This window comes from Danio rerio, chromosome 8 (genome assembly GCF_052040795.2).
Source record: "Danio rerio strain M-AB ecotype USA chromosome 8, GRCz13ab, whole genome shotgun sequence".
In the NCBI taxonomy this organism is placed as follows: domain Eukaryota; kingdom Metazoa; phylum Chordata; class Actinopteri; order Cypriniformes; family Danionidae; genus Danio; species Danio rerio.
In genome coordinates, this window is record NC_141028.1 from 22,120,161 (window position 1) to 22,141,324 (window position 21,164).

The following is a 21,164-nucleotide window of genomic DNA, read 5'->3' on the forward strand; positions in this document are numbered from 1 at the left end:
AATGTACTACAAACACATTGAATTTGATTTAACCTGACAAACACACTAATCAACTTGAACATGACATATGAAATCATGTTTAAAAATATGACAAAATGATCTTGAAGCTCTACAGCAGTGTAGAACAGTAACAACAACAACTGACAGGTATTTTGTTTACCGGTTACTATGGGTAATTTAAGTTGGCCAGTAAAAGACACAAAGACCGGCAGGGAAACATACATTGTACAGTACAAACATTTGAAGGCAGATTAGCATTAAACCTGCTGTGGTTATTCCTCAAAAAGCTCAGATGCAAACACCGGGTTTAAATCTGTATTTGTTTTCACACTCAGCAACATGCTGGACTTTGCATAAATGTTTAGCAAGGAAAATGAGGACTGACTCTCATATTCGCTGGTGTTGTAGTGTCTCTGTGCACCTGTTCAGATGAATTTCAGTCTGAACTCACCTGCTCAACCAGTCCTCCCAGCCGTTTCTGCAGTTCGCCTTTATGTAATACTGGTTAATCACCTCTATTCTGATTCAAATCCAATCCAAACATCACATTAAAAGCATGTACAGAAACAGAAAAGAGGGGAAACGGAAGACAGAAAAATCGTGTTTCCTACATGGTGAAGTTATTTAGGCTGGACTCCAAATTGCTGGAACAACGGGTTTTCTGGCCAAGAGGCAAAGCGAAGTTTTCACAGCCTGGAGGAAATAACTACATACTTCCAATACACATTCGTACTTGATCATGATCTTCAATATCAACAAAGCTTGATCAGAGTGAACTTGATCTGATAAGGAACAATATTCATTTATAGTTCATTATTTGCACATTGTAAATGATGTATTACACATATTTCCATATTTTGTGCATACAGTACTTATGAGACAATATACAACAGAAAACTTGAAATCCAGACTGTCAAGAACACATTTCTCGTCACTTTTCTTTTTTCAAATGATGTTTTAGTACTGTTATCACAGACATCAATTTATATTTTTTACACAGAAAAGAATATAAATTGAACAAAAAATGCAGAAATGTTGCTTTTGCTTACAAACACTTCCTGACAAAAGTCTTGTTGCCTATCCAAGTTTTAGAAACAACAAATAATAACTTGACTTCTAGTTGATCATTTGGTATTAGAAATTGCTTATATGAAAGGCAAAGTCCTATAGATTACGCTTATTTTACCAAAATAAAATATGATCATGCCTTGATTTAACTATTTCATTAGGACAGTGAAGTCTGACTTTGCTTAGACAAAGGTCTTGTCACTTAACAGAAATAATGTACAGTATAGAATATAAAGTAATGCTGCAGAGGAAAAAGAATTAATATTGTGTACTGTCTAATGAGCTTGGACGACTGCATTCATTCATCTCTGGATTGACTAAAATAACTTCATCTAAAGTCATCTGGAATGGCAAAGAAAGCTTTCTTGCAGGACTCCCAGAGTTCATCAAGATTCTTTTGATTCATCTTCAATCCCTCCTCCTTCATTGTACCCCAGACATACTCAATAACGTTAATTTCTTGTGACTGGGCTGGCCAATCCTGGAGCACCTTGACATTCTTTGCTTCTCCTGAGGTTTGATGTGGAGGCTGAAGTATGAGAAGGAGCACTATCCTGCAGAAGATTTTGCCCTCTCCTGTTGTTTGTAATTTAATGGGCAGCACAAATGTTTTGATACCTCAGGCTGTTGATGTTGCCTCTCGCATGCCCCCATACTGAATGTAACCCCAAACCATGATTTTTCCTTTACCAAACTTGACTGTTTTCTGTGAGAATCTTGGGTCTATGTGGGTTCCAATAGGTCTTCTGCAGTATTTGTGATGATTGGGATGCAGTTCAACAGATGATTCATCAGAAAAATCTGCCTTCTACAAAATTTGTTGTTCTTACAACTGGAAACAACGACAATACTTTTGTCAGATAGTGTATATAGCTTTCAGAAAATTAGACCAGAATTAAGCAATAGGCTGTTATTGCTATTTATTTTTTATATTTCTTATAACTATTTTATGCTAGGACCTATTCTAGCATATTTTATTTATTTTTACATATTTTAATAGAGAACAGCACTAATACACTTTCAAACAAAGCTCTCTTTAATACTGCTATAAGACATCAACATCAAAAATCAATTGAGAATTTCTCTGAATGAAGATTTTACACAGAAGACCATATAAAATTACAAAACAATGCATAGAAAATGTTTTCTATTTTTTACATACACAGATTTCAAGAAATTACACTAAAATTGAAGCAAAAAAGCAGTGATTGCTGTTCCTCCCTTCCCTGGTATGAAAAATGCTCTTGGAAATCTTTCTAATTGTAAAACAGTGCAGTCAAGTGGTCATTTGTGGACAGTGCAGAGTCTTTGTAAACGGTATTTGCTACTCCTTAAAAAAACTAGTCTAATTTTAGTAAAAACAGTATTTAAAAAACAGTATAAAATTCAGCAAGAAAAACAAACAAAACGATTCCCTGATCTCGTTGTGGCTTGAAGTGTAAAATCTCAGAGATTTTCATGATCTGCTTCTCAACTGTTAGTTCGTGACTTTTTGAAAGAAGTGTGTGAAAGCTTTTAATGTTTCTTGTTAGATGCGCTTCATGTGTGTGAAAACACATTCTCCGTTTCAGATGAGATGCGGCAATAATCTTTCTCGACCTGTCAGCTGTTATTCTGTTACTAAAGTTTACTAATGTTATTGCATCAGCAAAAGCTAGTTTGTAACTGCTATTTAATTATGATTCATCACTATTAACAATATTCTTTCAATAAGGGGCGATGCTTGTGTTCAATGACCATGAGAAAATGTGGGTCCTGTGGCCAAACCAGTTTAGAACCATGGATCTAGGGTGCAGGTCTACCTCTTTAGATCTTCTCCACATAGTTTCCAGGAAAAAGTCCTTCTTTCCCACGAATTCTTCCTCGCCACCATCCTGATTGATCTGCAGGAGACCCGGAGGAATGTTAGAGAAAGTACAACCAGTCTCAAACAAAATCTTCTCACAGTCTCATTTCTAGTTCTTACCTTCACTGAGGAGTTCAATGATGTCGTTGACTTCAAAACTGATTTCATCTACATCTTGGCCAAAATACTGATAAAGCGCTCGGCATCGTGGGCCCTGTGGTCGTGCCTGAGGTTTGGGCCGGCTAGAGGGGGCCGGAGGAGGACGCTGGCTGATACTCTTTTTCCGCTGCATGCTGGGGAGTTTTACATTTCATTTAGTATTTTGACAAACTACATTTTGGGATGTTTCTAAATGTACATACAGTTGAATTATTAGCCCCCTGAATTATTCCCCCTGTGTTTATTTTTATCCCCAATTTCTGTTTAACGAAGAGATTTTTTCAACACATTTTTAAGCATAATAGTTTTAATAACTTATTTCTAATAACTGATTTATTTTATCTTCGCCATGATAACAGTAAAAATTATTTGACTAAATTTTTTCATGACACTTCTATACAGCTTAAAGTGACATTTAAAGGCTTAACTGGGTTAATTAGGTTAAATAGACAGGTTAGGTTAATTAGGCAAGTTATTGTACAATGATGGTTTGTTCTGTAGACTATTGAAAATATAAAAAAATATTTAAAACTGCTTTTATTCTAGCCAAAATAAAGCAAATTAAGACTCGTGTACACCGAGAAGTTTTTTGCTCGCGTTTTCCATCAACGTTTAACGCCTGGTGACTATATAAAAGGAGTCCATATAGTGATCGTGCAAAACAGCAGGTGCAAAAGCATAATTTTTAAAAGTTGTGTAGCTAAGGAAGGCTTTGTGCCGAAACGTCTGTTTGTCTGTTATCACCCGTAAAATGTAAGAAAAAGTAAGTATAAAAACAGTATGAAGCAATTGAGTGCGAATCATTACCTTCTTTTGAATAAAAGTTGTGTAGCGCCATCTAACGTCAAGAAGCAATTTTGCATAGTCTTTTGCTTGACGCCATTGAACATCGCTTGGGTTTGAATGCGGAAAAACGTCTCGTACAACGTTGACGATAAACGCAAACGAAAAGTGTCCCGGTGTGTAGGAGCCTTAAGGCTTTCTCCAAAAGAAACAATATTATCAGACATACTGTGAAAATGTGTTGCTTTATTAAACATAATTTGGGAAATATTTAAAAAAGAAAAAAAAAATTAAAAGGGGGGCTAATAATTCTGACTAACTGTAAATGTTCTCTTAGAAGACTTATACATTTTTTCTAACTTTTAGACTTTTAGAGAATTTTTTCATTGTATTTTGGGGAAAACTGAATATTTCTTAAAAATATTTCTTAAAAAGTCAGAATTGTAAGATGTAATCTGTAATCTTATGCTGGCTTAACATCAAATGTAAAAATAACATACAAATCAATGCAAATGCGCAAATTATTGCAGCGCTTATGATGTGGAATGTGTGACGCATTTGTTGCAAACACACAGAATTTACCTCAATTGTGTCTTTCGCAAAGTTTAAACAATTTAAAACTTAAGCTAATAATGTATATAAAAGGAAAAAAACATCCCCTGAGTAAACGAGAGTGAGTGACGCAGTGCTATGCATTTTGTGTAAACCCAGTATTAGTATTCGGATAAAAAAGTTCAAATGTTGAACAAAGAAATTTAGAATATCAAGACAAATAGTAAAATATAAAATTATTCTGTTAAAAAGGCAAAATAGTGAGATTCTCAATTGAAAGATAATATAATATAATATAATATAATATAATATAATATAATATAATATAATATAATATAATATAATATAATATAATTTAATATAATATAAAGAAGCTTGTACAGTTCGCTTACCCAGACATGCCCTGATCAGGCACATTGAGGAAGTCTAGGTTTGTGGACTGATTCTGAACCGGCCTCGAGCCTCTTTGATTCTTCTGCGAGCCCAATTTTAGAGGGTTGCTGGGTGGAGGATTGTGCCTCACTGGCATAGAGTACGTCACTTCCTTTTGCTGCTGCTGCTGACCGCCACCCCGGTGAAACTGCGCTGCCCCATTCTGATGCCCGCCTGTAAAGAAATACACAGTTGGAGCATCAGTTTTTTTCTATTCTAACAAATGCAAACCAGAGACTAGAAAACTTAAAATACTAATTATTACAGCAGCGAGAACTGCTAGTGCTCTCAGTTTTTCATTATGTATTCCTGAGGGCCAGCCTGTACAGTATGTTTCTGCTTTGAGCTTTGGGTCCTCCCCAGGTGTTTTCCCTCTCAGAGAGTTTTCTCTTGTGAAATAAAAGTGTGCTTGATTATATTAAGCATGCTCTAGTTGTACCTCAAAAGCTTTTTATATAAAATGGAGAAACTTTAACAAATCTACATTTGTGAATATAAATGTTGCTCCAATCAACATATTATTACACAGAAATTCAATTTCTTTGTTTTTCATAAAAATGGCAAATTTCACAATGTGATAGTCAAACGCAAGGTAAAAACAAAATGTGCGTCAAAGCTCTCTAAGCGATTCTCAACTTATATGGACTGATCCCCTGAATGTAATGTATCTTCTTTTGTATTGTTTAAGGTTTATTTATTAGTGCATGGTCACTCGGTTATTTCCAAAAATTGAATTAATTTCATTAAATTATTAGTATGATTGGCCGGCGCAGTGGGTAGCTCTGTTGCCTCACAGCAAGAAGGTCGCTGGTTCGAGTCTCGGCTGGGTGAGTTGGCATTTCTGTGTGAGTTTGCATGTTTTCCCCTTGTTGGCAGTGGGTTTCCTCGGGGTGCTTCAGTTTCCTCCACAAGTCCAAAGACATGTGGTATAGGTGAATTGGGTAGGCTAAATTGTCTGTAGTGTATGTGTGTGGGTGAGTGTGTATGGCTGTTTCCCAGAAATGGGTTGCCGTTGGAAGGACATCTTTCCAACTAAGCCGAAAAAAAAATGAATGAATGAATATTAGTATGTCCATATTTTATCCATAATTTACAGATGTTAATAGTAACATCAACAAAACAACATGCACATTCTATTCCATTGGATTGTGACCCCTGAGGTCATAACGTTAGATTAAAAACACACAATACTGTCAGATGCAGCAGATTGATTTCGTGTCACCAGGTTAAACTTTCTGACACCTTGGCTTTACAACACTCACATAATAAAAAAAAAACTGAACAATGAGGATGATCTCTGATAGATTTTCAACACTGATATATTTATAACCACCACAGAGGATATTAGGGGTAACGAGTCTCTGTCATTGGTATTTTGGGGTCAGGGGCTGAAAAGTTTGGGAACCCCCGCTCTAGTGGACTTGTAAAATTAGCTTTTAATCGTGAGTTTCTAATAGCATAACAGTTTACCAGCAGCGCCCGGATGAGTTTATTTAGAATGAAAAGTTTCTCTGCATAAGGTGCATTGGCTATCAGTTTCTAAAATTCCTTAACTATATCTTTTCCCTCTGCACATGTTTGACTGTGCAACGTGGGTTTAATAATCCATGTTGAAACCCTAAGTAAAACAGTTCCAAATACACTTCGCAACTGCAAATATGAATCTTCCCATCAGTGACAAAGAACGCAGTGTGAAAAGCACATTAGTTATTAAAATTCAGAGTCTCCCTACCTCTGTGCTGTGGCTGGCTTCTTCCTCCATGACTCTGAGGCATGCCTTTCCTAGTCGGCTCTGTAGAGAAACAAAAAGAGTAGTAAACTCAATGTACAGATGCTGAATACCCTCTTCATCCATGCCTCCCACATACTGGATGTCTTTGGCAGTCCATCTCCAACACTGACGGTGAGGGTCTTTCCTCCGGCTTTGATGACAGCTTCATCGGCCTGTCCTCTCTGAAACACCACCATTCGTGTGCTTCCTCCTCCCCATCCCTCTTTCTTCACATTAAACTGCAGCCTGCACAAAACATAAGCATCATCTTGAGTGGTACGAGAGAGAGAGAGAGAGAGAGATGGAGGATAATGGGCACCTGTCGCTGAAAGACAGTGTGAGTTTGCTTCGGGTTTGCTCCTCGTAACGTTTGCACAGCAGTGTCAGGAACTCAGTCTTGAACATGGACTCCAGCAGACTGTCGTACTCAGTCTCGTGCAGGATGAAGAAGTCATCTTGCCTTGTGCTGCAGGGAATAAAAAAGATTATTACAATAAAACGCATTTAATTCTCTGAGCACCAACAGCTCCTTTGTGTAAATAGCACTGTGTTTACGGCCTCTTCGTGTTGATTTGCTGAATGTCTGCTCAATGGAGGTCGCTTTGGACATGAGTGTCTGCCAAATGACTAAATGTAAATATTCATATTTACAGTTACTGAAGAGAATGTGAATGAACTTTCCAGCATTGTGTATATATATATATATAATTCTAAACTATATATTCCCTATTTAACTATGTTTCGAACTACGTTTTCGAGCAATGATCAACATAGATGCTAATCCAGAATCGCCTTATACTTGGCGAAATCACACTTGGCACCATACCAATCACAAATGACCAGCACTGGAAATAAATTAAAAAAAGATTTTTAGAGTTGCAGTGTTTTCATGATACAAACCACAAACACTCACAAACTTTCGTGACATATTTTTTAAAACCTCCAGAGGGCACTGTTCTCAATAGAAAGAGTCTCTTTAATGGTCTTCACTTTTTTAGCTTGGAATATTACACTTCTATCAGAAAAAAGCTCATAATTGACTACTGTATAAATATTGCATAATATCATAAAGTTTCCTTAAACATCAGAATAAAAACCCATAATTATTATTAAAAAAATAAAGATTCATTTCACAATTAATAGATTTATGCTGACAAAATAGTTATTAATTTAAATTTTGAGTGAAAACAGAGTGAACTGTTACTTTTAGCATGATATTAAAAGATACAATTCAATATATCATATTAATAGTAATAGATGCATTATGCAATTTTATAATTCTATGAAAAATAAAAAAAAGATTAGTGCATTCTTAATGATAAGAAGAAACCCTGCCAATGATCATTTAAGAGTAAATTATATTGAATCTTCAGCCAGGCTTCACAGTTCAACAGACAACTTATTTACTAAAGAAGAATTTTGAGCAATTAAAGAAGAGAGGAGAGCGGAGGAGATAACAGAGACCTTGACTGATGAAAATCCCATTGTTGACTCAGTAATTGATTTCCACATTACCCTACTATACAACATCATAAATCATCTTCATAAAAGGAAGATGATCACAATCCTTCTCCTCTTGCTCAAAACCCCCCATACTTTCAGTCTTTCTCACTCTTGACATATAAGGCAGACGAGAAGAACTGAGCAGCCATAAATATTAACTCATTTCCTTTTTGATAATTTCCTTTTAGCTTGTTGCATTTAGTCTCCGCAAAACTTCCGTATCAGCTTTTCTGCTGTTTGGTGGTCTGGCAGCTTGTTTTTGGGCATGCAGTAATAAATCTGCTTGCAAGCACTGCTGTGGATCAAGTACACTCAAAAAATGTAGGCCTAACAAATAAGATTTCATATAAAACGTCCATCCATTTGGATCACATACTTTTAACAGAATAGAATCATATAATAGAATTGTACTTTTTCTACAGCTTAGATATACTTACGCTCACCGGCCGATTTATTAGGTACACCTTACTAGTACTGGGTTAGACCCGCTTTTGCCTTCAGAACTGCTTTAGCACATCGTGGCATAGATTCAACAAGGTACTGGAAATATTCCTCAGAGGTTTTGGTCCATATTGACATGATAGTATTACACAGTTGCTGCAGATTTGTCTGCTGCACATCCATGATGCGAATCTCCCGCTCCATCACATCCCAAGGGTGCTGTATTGGATTGAGATCTAGTGACTGTGGAGACCATTTGAGTACAGTCATCTCATTGTCATGTTGGAGAAACCAGTCTAAGATGATTCGCACTTTATGACATGGCACGCTATTCTGCTGGAAGTAGCCATCAGAAGATGTGGTCATAAAGGGATAGACATGGTCAGCAACAATACAAGGTAGGCTGTGGCATTGATTCTGAATCAATTGGTGCTAATGGGCCCAAAGTGTGTCAAGAAAATACCCCCCATACTATTACACTACTACCGGCCTTGTATCAATCGTTGATACACGACAGAATGGATCCATGCTTTCATGTTGTTGATGCCAAATTCTCAATTATCCAAATGTTGCAGCAGAAATCAAGACTCATCAGACCAGGTAACGTTTTTCCAATCTTCTATTGTCCAATTTTGGTGAGCCTGTGCAAATTGTAGCCTCAGTTTCCTGTTTTCAGCTGACAGGAGTGGCTTCTGCTGCTGTAGCCCATCCGCCTCACGGTTGGACGTGTTGTGGGTTCAGAGATGCTCTTTTGCATACCTCGGATGTAACGAGTGGTTATTTGAGTTACTGTTGCCTTTCTATCAGCTTAAACCAGTCTGGCCATTCTCCTCTGACCTCTGGCATAAACAAGGCATTTGTGCCCAGTGCCCACTGAACTGCCGATCACTGGATATTTTTTCTTTTTTAGACCATTCTCTATAAACCCTAGAGATGGTTGTGCTTGACCATGTCTACATGCCTAAATGCATTAAGTTGCTGCTATGTGATTGGCTGACTAGAAATTTGCATTAACAAGTAGTTCATGAAAACACTTTTTTTTTTTTTTACAAGTTGAATGTTTCTACATTTAGGAATCTTTTTCACAGCTGTTCCCTGTTAAATGAGCAATGTGTAACTTCTTCAAATTAGGCTCCGCATTTTAAGGGTGTTTTTTTCACAGCTGTAGATTGTTTGCTTTGCTTTGAAACACAAATTAAAACTGGTACTGCTTCTTCTTGGTTGGATTGGCTTTCGCAAATAGTACAAAATGCATCACATGCATCTATCATATGATTGGTCAGAGCGCACATGATGATTTGGGATTCCACATATTGCATATATATAATATATATATATATATATATATATATATATATATATATATATATATATAATTATTTTAAATTAGTGAAAATAAATCATACACAGTTATAAAGTCAGATTTGCCCATCTGTTTTCATATACTGCACGCATAGCTAGAGTTTCTACTTTAAAACTTACCTCAGTGACACTGAACGGATGCCGCTGATGTCCAGCCTTCTTTTCAGAACTTCTTTTATCTGGCCCTTTTCTGGTCCTTTCTTTATCTTTTCCCGACCAATTAGGTAGATGGATTTTGGTGACAGTATTAGATCCCGCTTTATAGACTAGAGAAGTAAACAAGATACAAATAATTAGGATAAAAATAGTTAGTCAAAAGTCAAAGAAGTCAAAGTTATTAGGTGTGAATTGTTTTTTTTTTTTTTTTTTTTACATTTTTCAAATACTTCCCAAATGATGAATAACTGAGCAAGGAATTTGTCAAAGTAATCTCTATTATTGCTTTTTTTTTTCTTCTGGAGAAAGACATTTTTGTTTTATTTCGGCTAGAATTAAGGCAGTTTTTAATTTGTTTAAACATTTAAGGTCAATATTTTTAGACCACTTAAGCAATATTTTCTTTTTAATTGTCTACAGAACAAACCATCGTTATACAATGATTTGTCTAATTACTCTAACTGGCCTAATTAATCTTGTTAAGCCTTTAAATGTCATTTTAAGCTGAACACTAGTATCTTGAAAAATATTTAGTAAAATATGATGTACTTTCATCAACATAAGCTGCATAACACTTGGGTATAACATTTGGGTACTTTTGTTTTGAATAAACTATTTTTTTATTAATGAATGAACTATTCATCAAAGAATCTTGAAAACTGTATCTCAGTATTAAGCATCATTCACAACTATTCACTGTAAAAATATCCATAAATGATGTGTTTTCTGTCTTTTGTCATTCATGATAGTTTTGTTTTATTATTATTTATGCTTTTGAATTGCATTATGGCACTTTGAGTTTTTTTTCTCTAAAAACATTTGATAAGTAGTATTAATAAGTAACATTTTGTCTGAATTGATGATAAACTACAGTGAAAAAACCTAATAAAAAACTTCCAGTACTTTTTCTATTATTTTACTGACTCATTTCCATATATATATATTATTTCTTATTCATTATATATTTTTCAAACTACTAAAACGTCAACATCAGTCAAATATTGAAACTTAATTTGCAGATATGTTTTACAGTGTAGATAATAAAAAAATAATTATAAGTAATAAAGGAAAAGATTCAGTCCACAAACACACACAAAAAATGTGATTACATTCATGCATCCATGACAAACTCAAAATCTCTTTCGCTCATTAATTCCTCACCTTGAACCTACGGTCAAACTTGTTAACCGAGTCAGCAAAGTCAACCCGCTCTCTTTTGGCCATGAACTGCCGCAGCTCAGGTCTGTCCTCCATGCCCAGGTAATCGCCAACAAAGTTCCTGTTTATACTGTTCCTACGACGTTCTTTAGAGTTATAAAGTATATCCGAGGCTAAAAATGGCAAGGAAACAGAAAAAACATGACTCATACATCAAGTACATTAAATTACCAAACAGGAAATGTAGATCAGAACAATGTATTTTTATTCATAAATGAATATTTTAAAAGGCATCACAATTTAATACAATATAGTTTACAAAAAAATAATAATTACTGTAACAACATGTGAAGTGCTTTTTTATGGGTTTTGAACAGTTTCTGTAGTACACTGAGTCGGTGTCTGCACAAAAAAATGACGTTTTCTGTTTGTTCAAACTACTTATTTAAAATGAGCTGAATCAACACAATTCTGGAGTTTTTTTTGGGACAAATTAATTCTTTTATGTTCAATCCACTTAAATTTGTAAAAACTAATATGTTAACTTAATTACATATTTTCCCAACTCAAATCAATCTGTGTAGAACTCAGCATTTTTACAGTGTGTTTAGTACTTTATAGCTCAATTAATGAGGTTTTATGAGCATTACAATGCTGCTTATGTAGGCAATACACAACCATTCACTTGGTTTTACAGGCTCACCCTCTTCCCGCATTTGTTCATATTTCCTCCTGGCAATGTATTTCCTCCACGCCTTCTGGATGGTTCTGGCAAATGTGTCAAACTTCCTTTCTCGCATCTCTTCCAGCAAAAATAGCTACAGATTAAAGAAACGGGAGTTGAAATGAGAAATGCTCTTTAAGAGCTACGTCACGAATCAAGAAACTGTTTATTCAAGAGCTTTTTTAGGTATTTGCTGAGTTTTGAGTTCAACTTTTTAACTCTGAGCCTCACCGACTCCGGATTCTTGATGAAGATTTTGGAGCGACCCATCTGGTACTGATCTGTCTCCATGTTTACCGTACGCAAGAGGTGTAAAACACCCTGCTGCTCTGCTCCACGCCAACATGGCCACGTCTCTGCTGTCAGGATGGCATACCTAGCAAAACGTGTGATTCAGTTACCCGAGATATTAGAACTAAGGCAAACACATCTGGGAAATCATCTCTAAAAGTAGCCCTCTTGAGATTAACAATGTCTGAGATTAACACAGTCAGCGATATTTCTGCTGAGATTTGCACCTGAGATTCATTTATTTGTTCCTACATTTAGTTAACTAGAACACTAGAGCTAAAGGGTAAATATAATCAAAGCTTTATCAACAAAAATGAAGCTTTTATTTCAGGAATCTTTCTGAAAAAGATCACTGTGGCTGAGGTACTATTGGTCTGAACGTATACGTAATAAGTTTATATAGCTGTAAGGCTTTGCTTCTGTGGCATGAGAATATTTGACTGGGTCATTCCTTCTGTTCAGACTGATCAGGTCCAACACAAGTAAAAACATGAACACTTTGGAGAAGTGCTTTAAAATAGAAACTGAAGCTGTAATCCTAACTGAAAGCGACACTGACTGTGGTTTTCAAGTTCAATACTGTAAGGCTGCTCACTTTAAAGCAATTACTTTATTACTATTGAGAGTGGTCTATAAATATATGTGACTTAAAGAGACAGTTGACCTAAAAATTTTAATTCTGTCATCATTTAGATACCCTTGATTAGTTCCATACCACTTTGAGTTTTTTTGTTTTGTTTTGTTGTGTTGAACAAAAGACGATATTTGGAAGAATGTTGTAAACCTGTAACTATTGACTTCCATAGTATTTGTTTTTCCTACTTGTCACGAGTGCAAGCGAGTTGAGGACCACAAAAGTAAAAATCCAAGTCCAGTTTAATAAGATTAGTCGAACAGACAGGCAATGGTCAATACAGGAGCAAAACAGGAACATACAGATAATTTAAATTGTAGTCATAAAATAGGCATGAGGTCGGTACAGGCAGCAAAAAAGCATACAACAAAAAGCAGACCCTCTAGTTTTTTGCGATTACGCAATCCCTGAATCCAACGCAAAATCAACAAAAAGTGGCAAATTTTTGTGATCCTGCTAAATTTTTTATTAAATGCAAAGTAATTCGCAAAACATTTAAATCATCTCATAAAACATCCGTTTAAAAAAAAAATCTAATTATATTTATTCAGTTTGCAATTTATTGTTTTATGTGACATATAGACGTTGCATACACAGCACATGTGATGTATTTGAGTTTCTCTCAAAAAATGAAGTTTCACTTGTGCCCTCACAATCCTGACATTACACGGAAGTAGGCGGAATTGTTTTGCAGCCTGTGCAGTAAGCAGAAGCGAATGAATCATGGGTGATTTACATGTGAAGTCAATGCAAAGATGCGATTAGACATCATGCGGCATGAACTGGGCGATTGACATGCTTCAGACTGAAAAAGAATGATGGAGATTTGAGGCTAAAAGATAACTGCCGCTGGACATGACTGAATTGAAGGACATTATTTGTGTTTTACATGAATGGCTGGTATTAAGCCTCCTTTGCACTGCACATGACAAACGACAAGCGACAGACCAGAAGTCATTCATTTCCAATGGAGAGCAGTCCTGGAGCTGTGTGGAGTTCCGATCATCTCCGTATGCGAAAAATTCGGATCCGAATTGAGCTGCGGATCCGTTGAAATATTTGAACTCCTGCGTATGCGACCTGCTGACCAGACATGACGTATTCCAGTGTTGTCCAAGCAGATGAGAAATATGAGTTTATTTGGTTATTTTTGTAAAAGTCCAAATTAAAAAAAAACTTTTCTGTTCATAAATGTAAGTAAGAAAGTTATAAAAATATAAATTTTTTATGTTGTCTCCACATTCCCTCCAATATTTTAGCGGTCTATGAGTTTCTACTATTCATTCATCCATTAAACCATGTAAACGCACAGAGAATAAAGGCTCTTGCATTTGCCCTCCTTTATTTTGGACACCGTGAGAATCAGCTTCTCCCCCATGGTGCACGACAACACTAAAAATACTGTGCGACTGCCACAAGGGGGCGTATTGAGACAGTCGTGTCCAAATGTCATGTGCAGTCGGCTTTAGGCAAGGCAAGGCAAGTTTCATACACGGTGGCAAAAGTGCTTTACGTAAACAAGAGTAAAAGAAACAAGTATAAATAAAATAAAAACAAATAATTTTAAAAAAAGATGAAAACAGCGTAAAGACACAGCGTTTTTCCATATTCCAAAACACTGGTGTATCATATTTTCTCATTTTACTCTGGGACTTTTTCGGTACCTATTATGGTATTATGGTGTGCATAAAATCGATAAATGTTTTGGTTTAACCCTTTTTCTGCAGAAAACACTTTGTTTGTTTGTTTCTTTGTATACTTTTTTGTCCCTCAAGAAAAAAATATTCTGTGGACTCAAAGCACTTCAGCAAGTACTGATGCAATGAAAATGATAGTTAAAAAAAAGAAAAAAGAATTACATAAATTCCATTGACAAGTTTTATGGCAATTCGTGTTTTAGGTGTATTAGGGAAGCCCAGGGCCGGAGCAAGCTGAACTGCCTCTCTAGGCAGAGGACGATCACGCCACCCTCAACCCCAATGTGAAAACGAAAGTGACCGGTTATGAAAATAAAGTGAGGTGTCGCGGACCTCTATTCAGCCGCCCTATGCGTGGATATAACTGAGGACGCGCGGGTGCTGAGGGAGGGAGGGAGGGAGGTGTCGCTGATGCTGCCCTCTCTATACTGCCGCCCTACGCGCGGATTTAACTGAGGACACGCAGGTGCTGATGGAGGTGTCACTGACGCTGCCCTGCCCTCTCTATTCTGTCGCCTATGCACAAATATATCTGAGGACACGGGTGGTGAGGGAGGTGTCGCGGACATAACTGAGGACGCGAGTGGTAAGGGGGGTGTTGCGGATGCCACCCTCTCTATACTGCCGCCCTAGGCGGCCGCCTAGGTCGCCTCTGTATACATGCCGGCCCTGGGGAAGCCCTAACACATGTCCTGAGTGAGGTACATGTCAGATTCTCAGTGAAATCTGAGATAAAGTAAGATTGTGGATAAAAATAAGAGTCATAACTTCGCTTAGCTTAATTCCTATCGTTTTGGATCTGTTATGACAGGAGACCAACATAAAGAAGCTTATTTTTATGATCTGTGTCATTGTCTTTGCACACCTAACATAGTATTACCTAATATGGTAAATTGTATAATTTAATGGTAATGTATATACATTTCAGAGAATTGTAGTTTGTAGTATAATATGTGTAGTTGAAATCAGTAGTAATGTTATGATTACAAGCGATCCACTCCTGGCAGATTGCTGGTGATCATAACACTACTACTGATGTCAATGGTCATAGGTTTCTAACATTCTTCACAATATCTTCTTTTGTGTTGAAAAAAAAAAAAACCTCCATCTTGTTTGAAGCAAGTCAAGGCTGAGTAAATGATGACAGAATATTCATTTCTGAGTGAAATATCCCTTAAAGTGGTGAAATGCAAACATCCACATCACTACAATCAGATGCTTTTTTAACAGCTGCCATTTTTGTTGTGTTCACTTTTATATCTTCAGTAGAAAGAGCGCAGCACATAATACAGCTACATTTCACTGCACAAATAACCTGTTGACACATATATTGAGCCTTAAGTCAAGTCCTGGACGGCTTTTCTACTAAAACGTCCATATTTGCAAAGATTGTGAATTTTTATAACCAAACATATTTTTTCCGAGCTTACTCACCTGTGTAAAAACTTTGGGAAGATTCTACGGTAGGCAAATCCAGCACGTCGTACCCTAATATTTTCCCTTAAGCCGAGATATTCCACTTGATGTCTCGCTCTGGGGCCGTGAAAAATAAATTCATGATGGTTTGCTTCATGCATGATATCTGTCATCATATTGCACGAGTATGACATTATACCTGCTCTCCTCCCAGTCTTTGGGCCTCTTGGTCTCGTTGGGTTTGATGCAGCGTATGTAGTGCGGTGTGCACTTCATCAGTGTACTGACCAGCTCATTGGCTTGCCTCTGTGGACCAGACAGTCAGTAAAAGACGCCAAATAGAAATAAATCTAACAGGTGTGCTGAGGTTATTGAGATCTCTGCTCTTACTTTGATCTTGGAGCCAGCTGTGGTTGGTCTACCTTTCTTATCCGTGTTGAGGTTTTCTGGGAAGAGGCTTTGGATGAAGTCACTGAAATGGCAAAGAAATAAATAACTTTGGCTGTTTGGAACATGTTGATTGAGGTTACGGGAAAAGGAGATACGTCAATTTGCTGGGGCTTTCCAGAAGGAGAAAAACAGTTGAACTTATTTAAAGCGAAATTGATTACGCTCATCTGTCTTTATACTATTGTTTCTCTGGCTTTCCATTACATTACATTCTTTTTTACCAAATCTAAATAAAACATCTTAATATGAACAACGTTTAGAACAAGGCAGAAAAGGAAAAATAGCACTCACTATTGGCTGCTTTGCATCAGTTCTATGAGATCGGGGAAAAGCACATCTCTGTTTCGCTCACAGAAACCATTGATATCGTATGACACCTGAATCATAAGAATAAAGGTAAGGTAGTAAGAACAAATGTAAGAATACTATGGAATAAAAGCTAGCATTTAAATGTTTGCAATTGCATTGCATTCCCATATACTCAAAATTTAGTATGTTAAATATCTCAAAAACCACCCAACCCGCTCTGAACTGGGATCGAACCAATGATTCTTTGCATGGGAGTCACCTTTAGAGGTCAGAGGAGTGAGGTTTACCTGCACAGCACTTCACTAGCTGGTCTCTGCTACATGTATACTGAAGTATGCTAATATTTAACAGCGACATCCGATTAACTATTCACTTTTCTAGAATTTTTTGGTATTTAGTTAGGTTTCTATGGTATCTGCCACCTCAGAAGTGTTGCAGCCAGAACCATGGTACGTATTTTTCTTTCATTTCAAAATGTCACTTTATTTTAATTTTTATGCCAGTCTTTCAATCCAGGTGTCACTGTGACAGTACAGGCTATGTGTGTGTGTGTCAAACATTTTAGTGAATCACATTTGTTTGAGTTGGTTATATAAGAAAAAAAGAGAAAATGATCACTTTTGTGATGACAATGCTCCATTTTAATGGCACAAGATGCCATCTGATGGTAATGGTAAATGACTGACAGATGTTGTTTTTAAAGTTTGAAGCATCCTCCTTACACGTACACGCAAAGCATACTGGGTAATTTTACGTTCAAAGAAAAAGGTCTATGTACAGTACTTGAAACGTGACCATTCACACTCACTCACTGAATATGTGCATTTTAACCGTACTTGCCATCTACTGCTTGTGTAATGGTGATATGAGGATGGTTTGACAAATCAGGAAACAATTTGCAAAAGTCCAAAAGACCAGTCAGAGAGCAGCTATTTATTGTTAAGATAGCCGAGCCTCCATTTTAAAAGGTCTGCATTTCAGTCCGTCTATACCAGGGGTCACCAATCTCGTTCCTGGAGGTCCGGTGCCCTGCAGAGTTTAGCTCCAACTTGCCTCAACACAACTGCCTGGGTGTTTCAAGTATACCTAGTAAGACCTTGATTAGCTTGTTCAGGTGTGTTTGATTAGGGTTGGAGCTAAAATATTCAAGACACCGGACCTCCAGGAACAAGTTTGGTGATCCCTGGTCTATACTGAAATGGAACACAAGGGCTGCGTCCGAAACCGCCTACTACTCAGTAGGTACTGCATTTGAATTTAAACGTACTACTCGGCCGTTAGAAAAGTACGTTCTATACAGTATGAATGTGGAAAGTATGAATGGAATTCGGACGTACTACATCCGCCATTTTGTCATGGTCACATGATCTACCTGCGTCATTTGCGTCGCTTCACTTCCATTCATGAATTCTCTCGCGGGGCATTATGGGATAGCGCAGCGTGCATGGGTTGCGCACTCCAGAATCTCGCCGGAAGTAGTAAGTCATCTGGGTACTTCTCGCATACTGATTTTCGAATTCTATGAATTCGGACATACTACTCGGCTCACATACTGATTTTAGCGTACTATATAGTATGGAAGTATGCGGTTTCGGACGCAGCCAAGCATTTCCAAACTAAAACTTTAGCAATTTCGCAGTAGCAATTTTCGAGTAGTGTGGGCACCAGGTGTAACCATAACAAAACTTGTACATTATAAAACAAAAACACACTAATTAAAAAGTGCACACCTCCAAAAAAAAAACAAACAATGGACTTCATCCTTCTCCCACCTCTTTCTACAAACAGAGGGATAATATTATTTATGATCCATAAATATGCGTTGCTTTTCATTACTTTGTGTTTCAACAATAAATCGAGTCAATCGATCCTGGCATGCAGGCTGAGGCAACAGCATTCATTCATTCATTTTCTTTTCCGCTTAGTCCCATTATTAATCTGGGGTCGCCACAGCAGAATGAACCGCCAACTTACCCAGCATTTGTTTTATGCAGCGAATGCCCTTCAAGCTGCAACCCATTACTGGGAAACATTCATACACCCTCATTCATACACATACACTACAGACAATTTAGCCTACAAATTCACCTTTACCACATGTCTTTGGACTTGTGGGGGAAACCGGAGCACCCCGGAGGAAACCCTTGCATATCACATGCAAACTCCACACAGAAATGGCAACTGACCCAGCCAAGGCTCAAACCAGCAACCTTCTTGCTGTGAGGCAAACGTGCTACCCGCTGCACCACCATGAAGCCCGAGGCACCCGCAAAATGTCTTGACTTTATATATGAAGGGAATATCCCAGAATGAGTGCTCAAAATCTGAGAAGGGTCTAGCTGCAGAAGGGTGCAGGTGCAAGCTAAGCTGCGTGCAATGCTTTTAATGCACACACCTAAACCCGCAACCAACCCACCCTTCACAGTGATGCCACTAGCTGTATTGAGTGCATTGTGTCTGAGATTGCATGTCTGAGACTGCATGTCAGATACTAATGCAAAGTCTCGCTTGTGCGTTCGCCAGGCTGCTTTTCAAACCATATTTTCACATTAGAATTCCATTAGAAGGATGTAGCTTCACATTATTGTATGTAGGATGTAGGATTCACATTAGAAGGATGTAGCTGTTCCTTGAATATGTCTGAAAGATTTAAGATTTTTTATAATTATAAATGTTTTTGGTAAAGTTCAGTTATTGTTAGCAGATGCTAACTTCAGTTCACTCTGTAGCATCAGATCATCATCCTTCAGAGGTGTGTGTTTGTCAGTGTGGTATTGTGGTTTTACACTAACCATAAAACTTTGCAGCTGAGCATTATAATGTGAGAACAACTTCAAGTGCTCCATCAAGTTGGTTAATACAGGCAAAAGGAAACCATCATTTGAGGCTCGGTTTAAGTGCTGTGTGTGTGTGTGGTGAGTAGGTTTTGCTCTACCTCTAGAATTGGTACCCACAGCCGTTCATAATCCGGCTTTAAGGAGGGGCGGAGCGAGCAGCAGCTCAATATCATTTAAGGAAACATGAACCGACATGGCTCAATGTGAACTGAGGTGTTTTTGACAGGGAGAAAAGGTGTTTGCTTGTATCACCATTCAAAATCTTAACTAAAGTATGTTGCAGACTCTCATTAAGACCCCAAAAAATGATATCAAATTTTGTGGATTGGGCATTGGATGCACCTTTCATTATTTAATAGAGTATACATAATAAAATTAACTTGAAGTATACTTATTTATTTGTAAGAGAACACACATGGAATAAAAGTCACAAAAGTTGCAGCACACACCTTGCCAGCATAGTGGTGAATGATGAAACCAGAGTTCCAGCTGTTGAAGTGATCGTGCGTCCCCACCGCATTCTGGAGCTTCTGAAGCAGAGTCATGTCAGCTCCATCTTTGGTGGCATGCATGGTGGCACACACATCATCCAGCACACTCATGATGCCAGGGGGACTCTGGGAGGCAGACGGAATGAGGTTACAGCTTGTAAAAATTCATTTGATTATGAATCATACAAATGGCAAAGGCTCAGGTACAAACTCACCAGTTTATTTTCTATTAAGTCACACACGATTTTGTTGTTAAAGTACTCTATGGGTGTCCATTTGATGCCCTCTTGCACATACTCTTCCTGTGGGCGGAAAAACCACACAAACAGTTTAGGGTTTCTGCATATCAAACCTGATATTACTGAAGAGTGTAATTCAAGATTAGTTTGTTTTGTACCTGTTCTGCTTTCAGTGTCAACTCAATAAAGATCTGCTGCAGCTTTTCATTCACAAAATTGATACAGAACTGCTCAAAACCATTCCTCTAGAGAAAAAGAAATTATCATTATTAAAATTTTTAAAATTTATTTGTAATAAAATAAGGGGTGGTGAAATATTTTAGCATTTTATTCTTTTGACAGTGAATCTGAATTACGGCCATCATTTGTTCAGTGTCTTAAGTGTTACACGATCCTTCAGAAAACAGTCTAATATGCTTTAGTGCTTGTGTAACATTTCATCTCTGTGAGCACAGTTGTATTACAGGTAGCACCTTATTTTGATGGTCCATTTGAGTATTAGTAGACTGTCTGCTTAATAGCTGTTAATATGCTCCTTTAACAGACATTTAACTGACTTCAAGAAACTTTGCAAATACATGTCAACTTACACTATCCCTAAACCCAACCCTAACAGTCTTCTTATAATCTAATGAGAACAATGAGAATTAGCTGGCATGTAGATGCAATGTAATTTAAATTAAACAAATTAACCATCCAAATAAAGTGTGATCGTCTTACTTAATATTTTCAATAAAAAAAATAAAAAAATCAGGATATTTTATTCGAAAATTTTAATAGAAAAACATTTATTTAAATGTATTACATTTTATATTTATTTGTAATAATAGAAAATGTATTTACTG

At 37.1% G+C, this 21,164-nt stretch overlaps 1 protein-coding gene across 3 annotated transcripts in view; it reads right to left on the reverse strand.

Annotated features, from left to right (window-relative positions):
• Window positions 1-2,083: 2,083 nt before the first annotated feature.
• Window positions 2,084-21,164, reverse strand: part of myo1f (myosin IF) — a 41,865-nt gene continuing 22,784 nt past the window's right edge. For 2 of the 3 annotated variants that reach the window (XM_087263646.1, XM_087263645.1), the window contains exons 5-21: window positions 20,478-20,564; window positions 20,296-20,382; window positions 20,039-20,206; window positions 16,735-16,820; window positions 16,384-16,465; window positions 16,193-16,299; window positions 16,012-16,110; window positions 12,187-12,331; window positions 11,935-12,049; window positions 11,235-11,404; window positions 10,038-10,183; window positions 6,931-7,077; window positions 6,709-6,857; window positions 6,573-6,632; window positions 4,801-5,014; window positions 3,035-3,207; window positions 2,084-2,951 (exon numbers count right to left, since the gene is read on the reverse strand). In XM_087263646.1, coding sequence (XP_087119772.1) covers window positions 2,875-2,951; window positions 3,035-3,207; window positions 4,801-5,014; window positions 6,573-6,632; window positions 6,709-6,857; window positions 6,931-7,077; window positions 10,038-10,183; window positions 11,235-11,404; window positions 11,935-12,049; window positions 12,187-12,331; window positions 16,012-16,110; window positions 16,193-16,299; window positions 16,384-16,465; window positions 16,735-16,820; window positions 20,039-20,206; window positions 20,296-20,382; window positions 20,478-20,564 — 2,112 coding nt within the window. In that variant the 3' untranslated portion in view covers window positions 2,084-2,874. The remainder of the gene's footprint in view (window positions 2,952-3,034; window positions 3,208-4,800; window positions 5,015-6,572; window positions 6,633-6,708; window positions 6,858-6,930; window positions 7,078-10,037; window positions 10,184-11,234; window positions 11,405-11,934; window positions 12,050-12,186; window positions 12,332-16,011; window positions 16,111-16,192; window positions 16,300-16,383; window positions 16,466-16,734; window positions 16,821-20,038; window positions 20,207-20,295; window positions 20,383-20,477; window positions 20,565-21,164) is intronic. The other variant, NM_001256671.2, reaches the window with a different exon arrangement.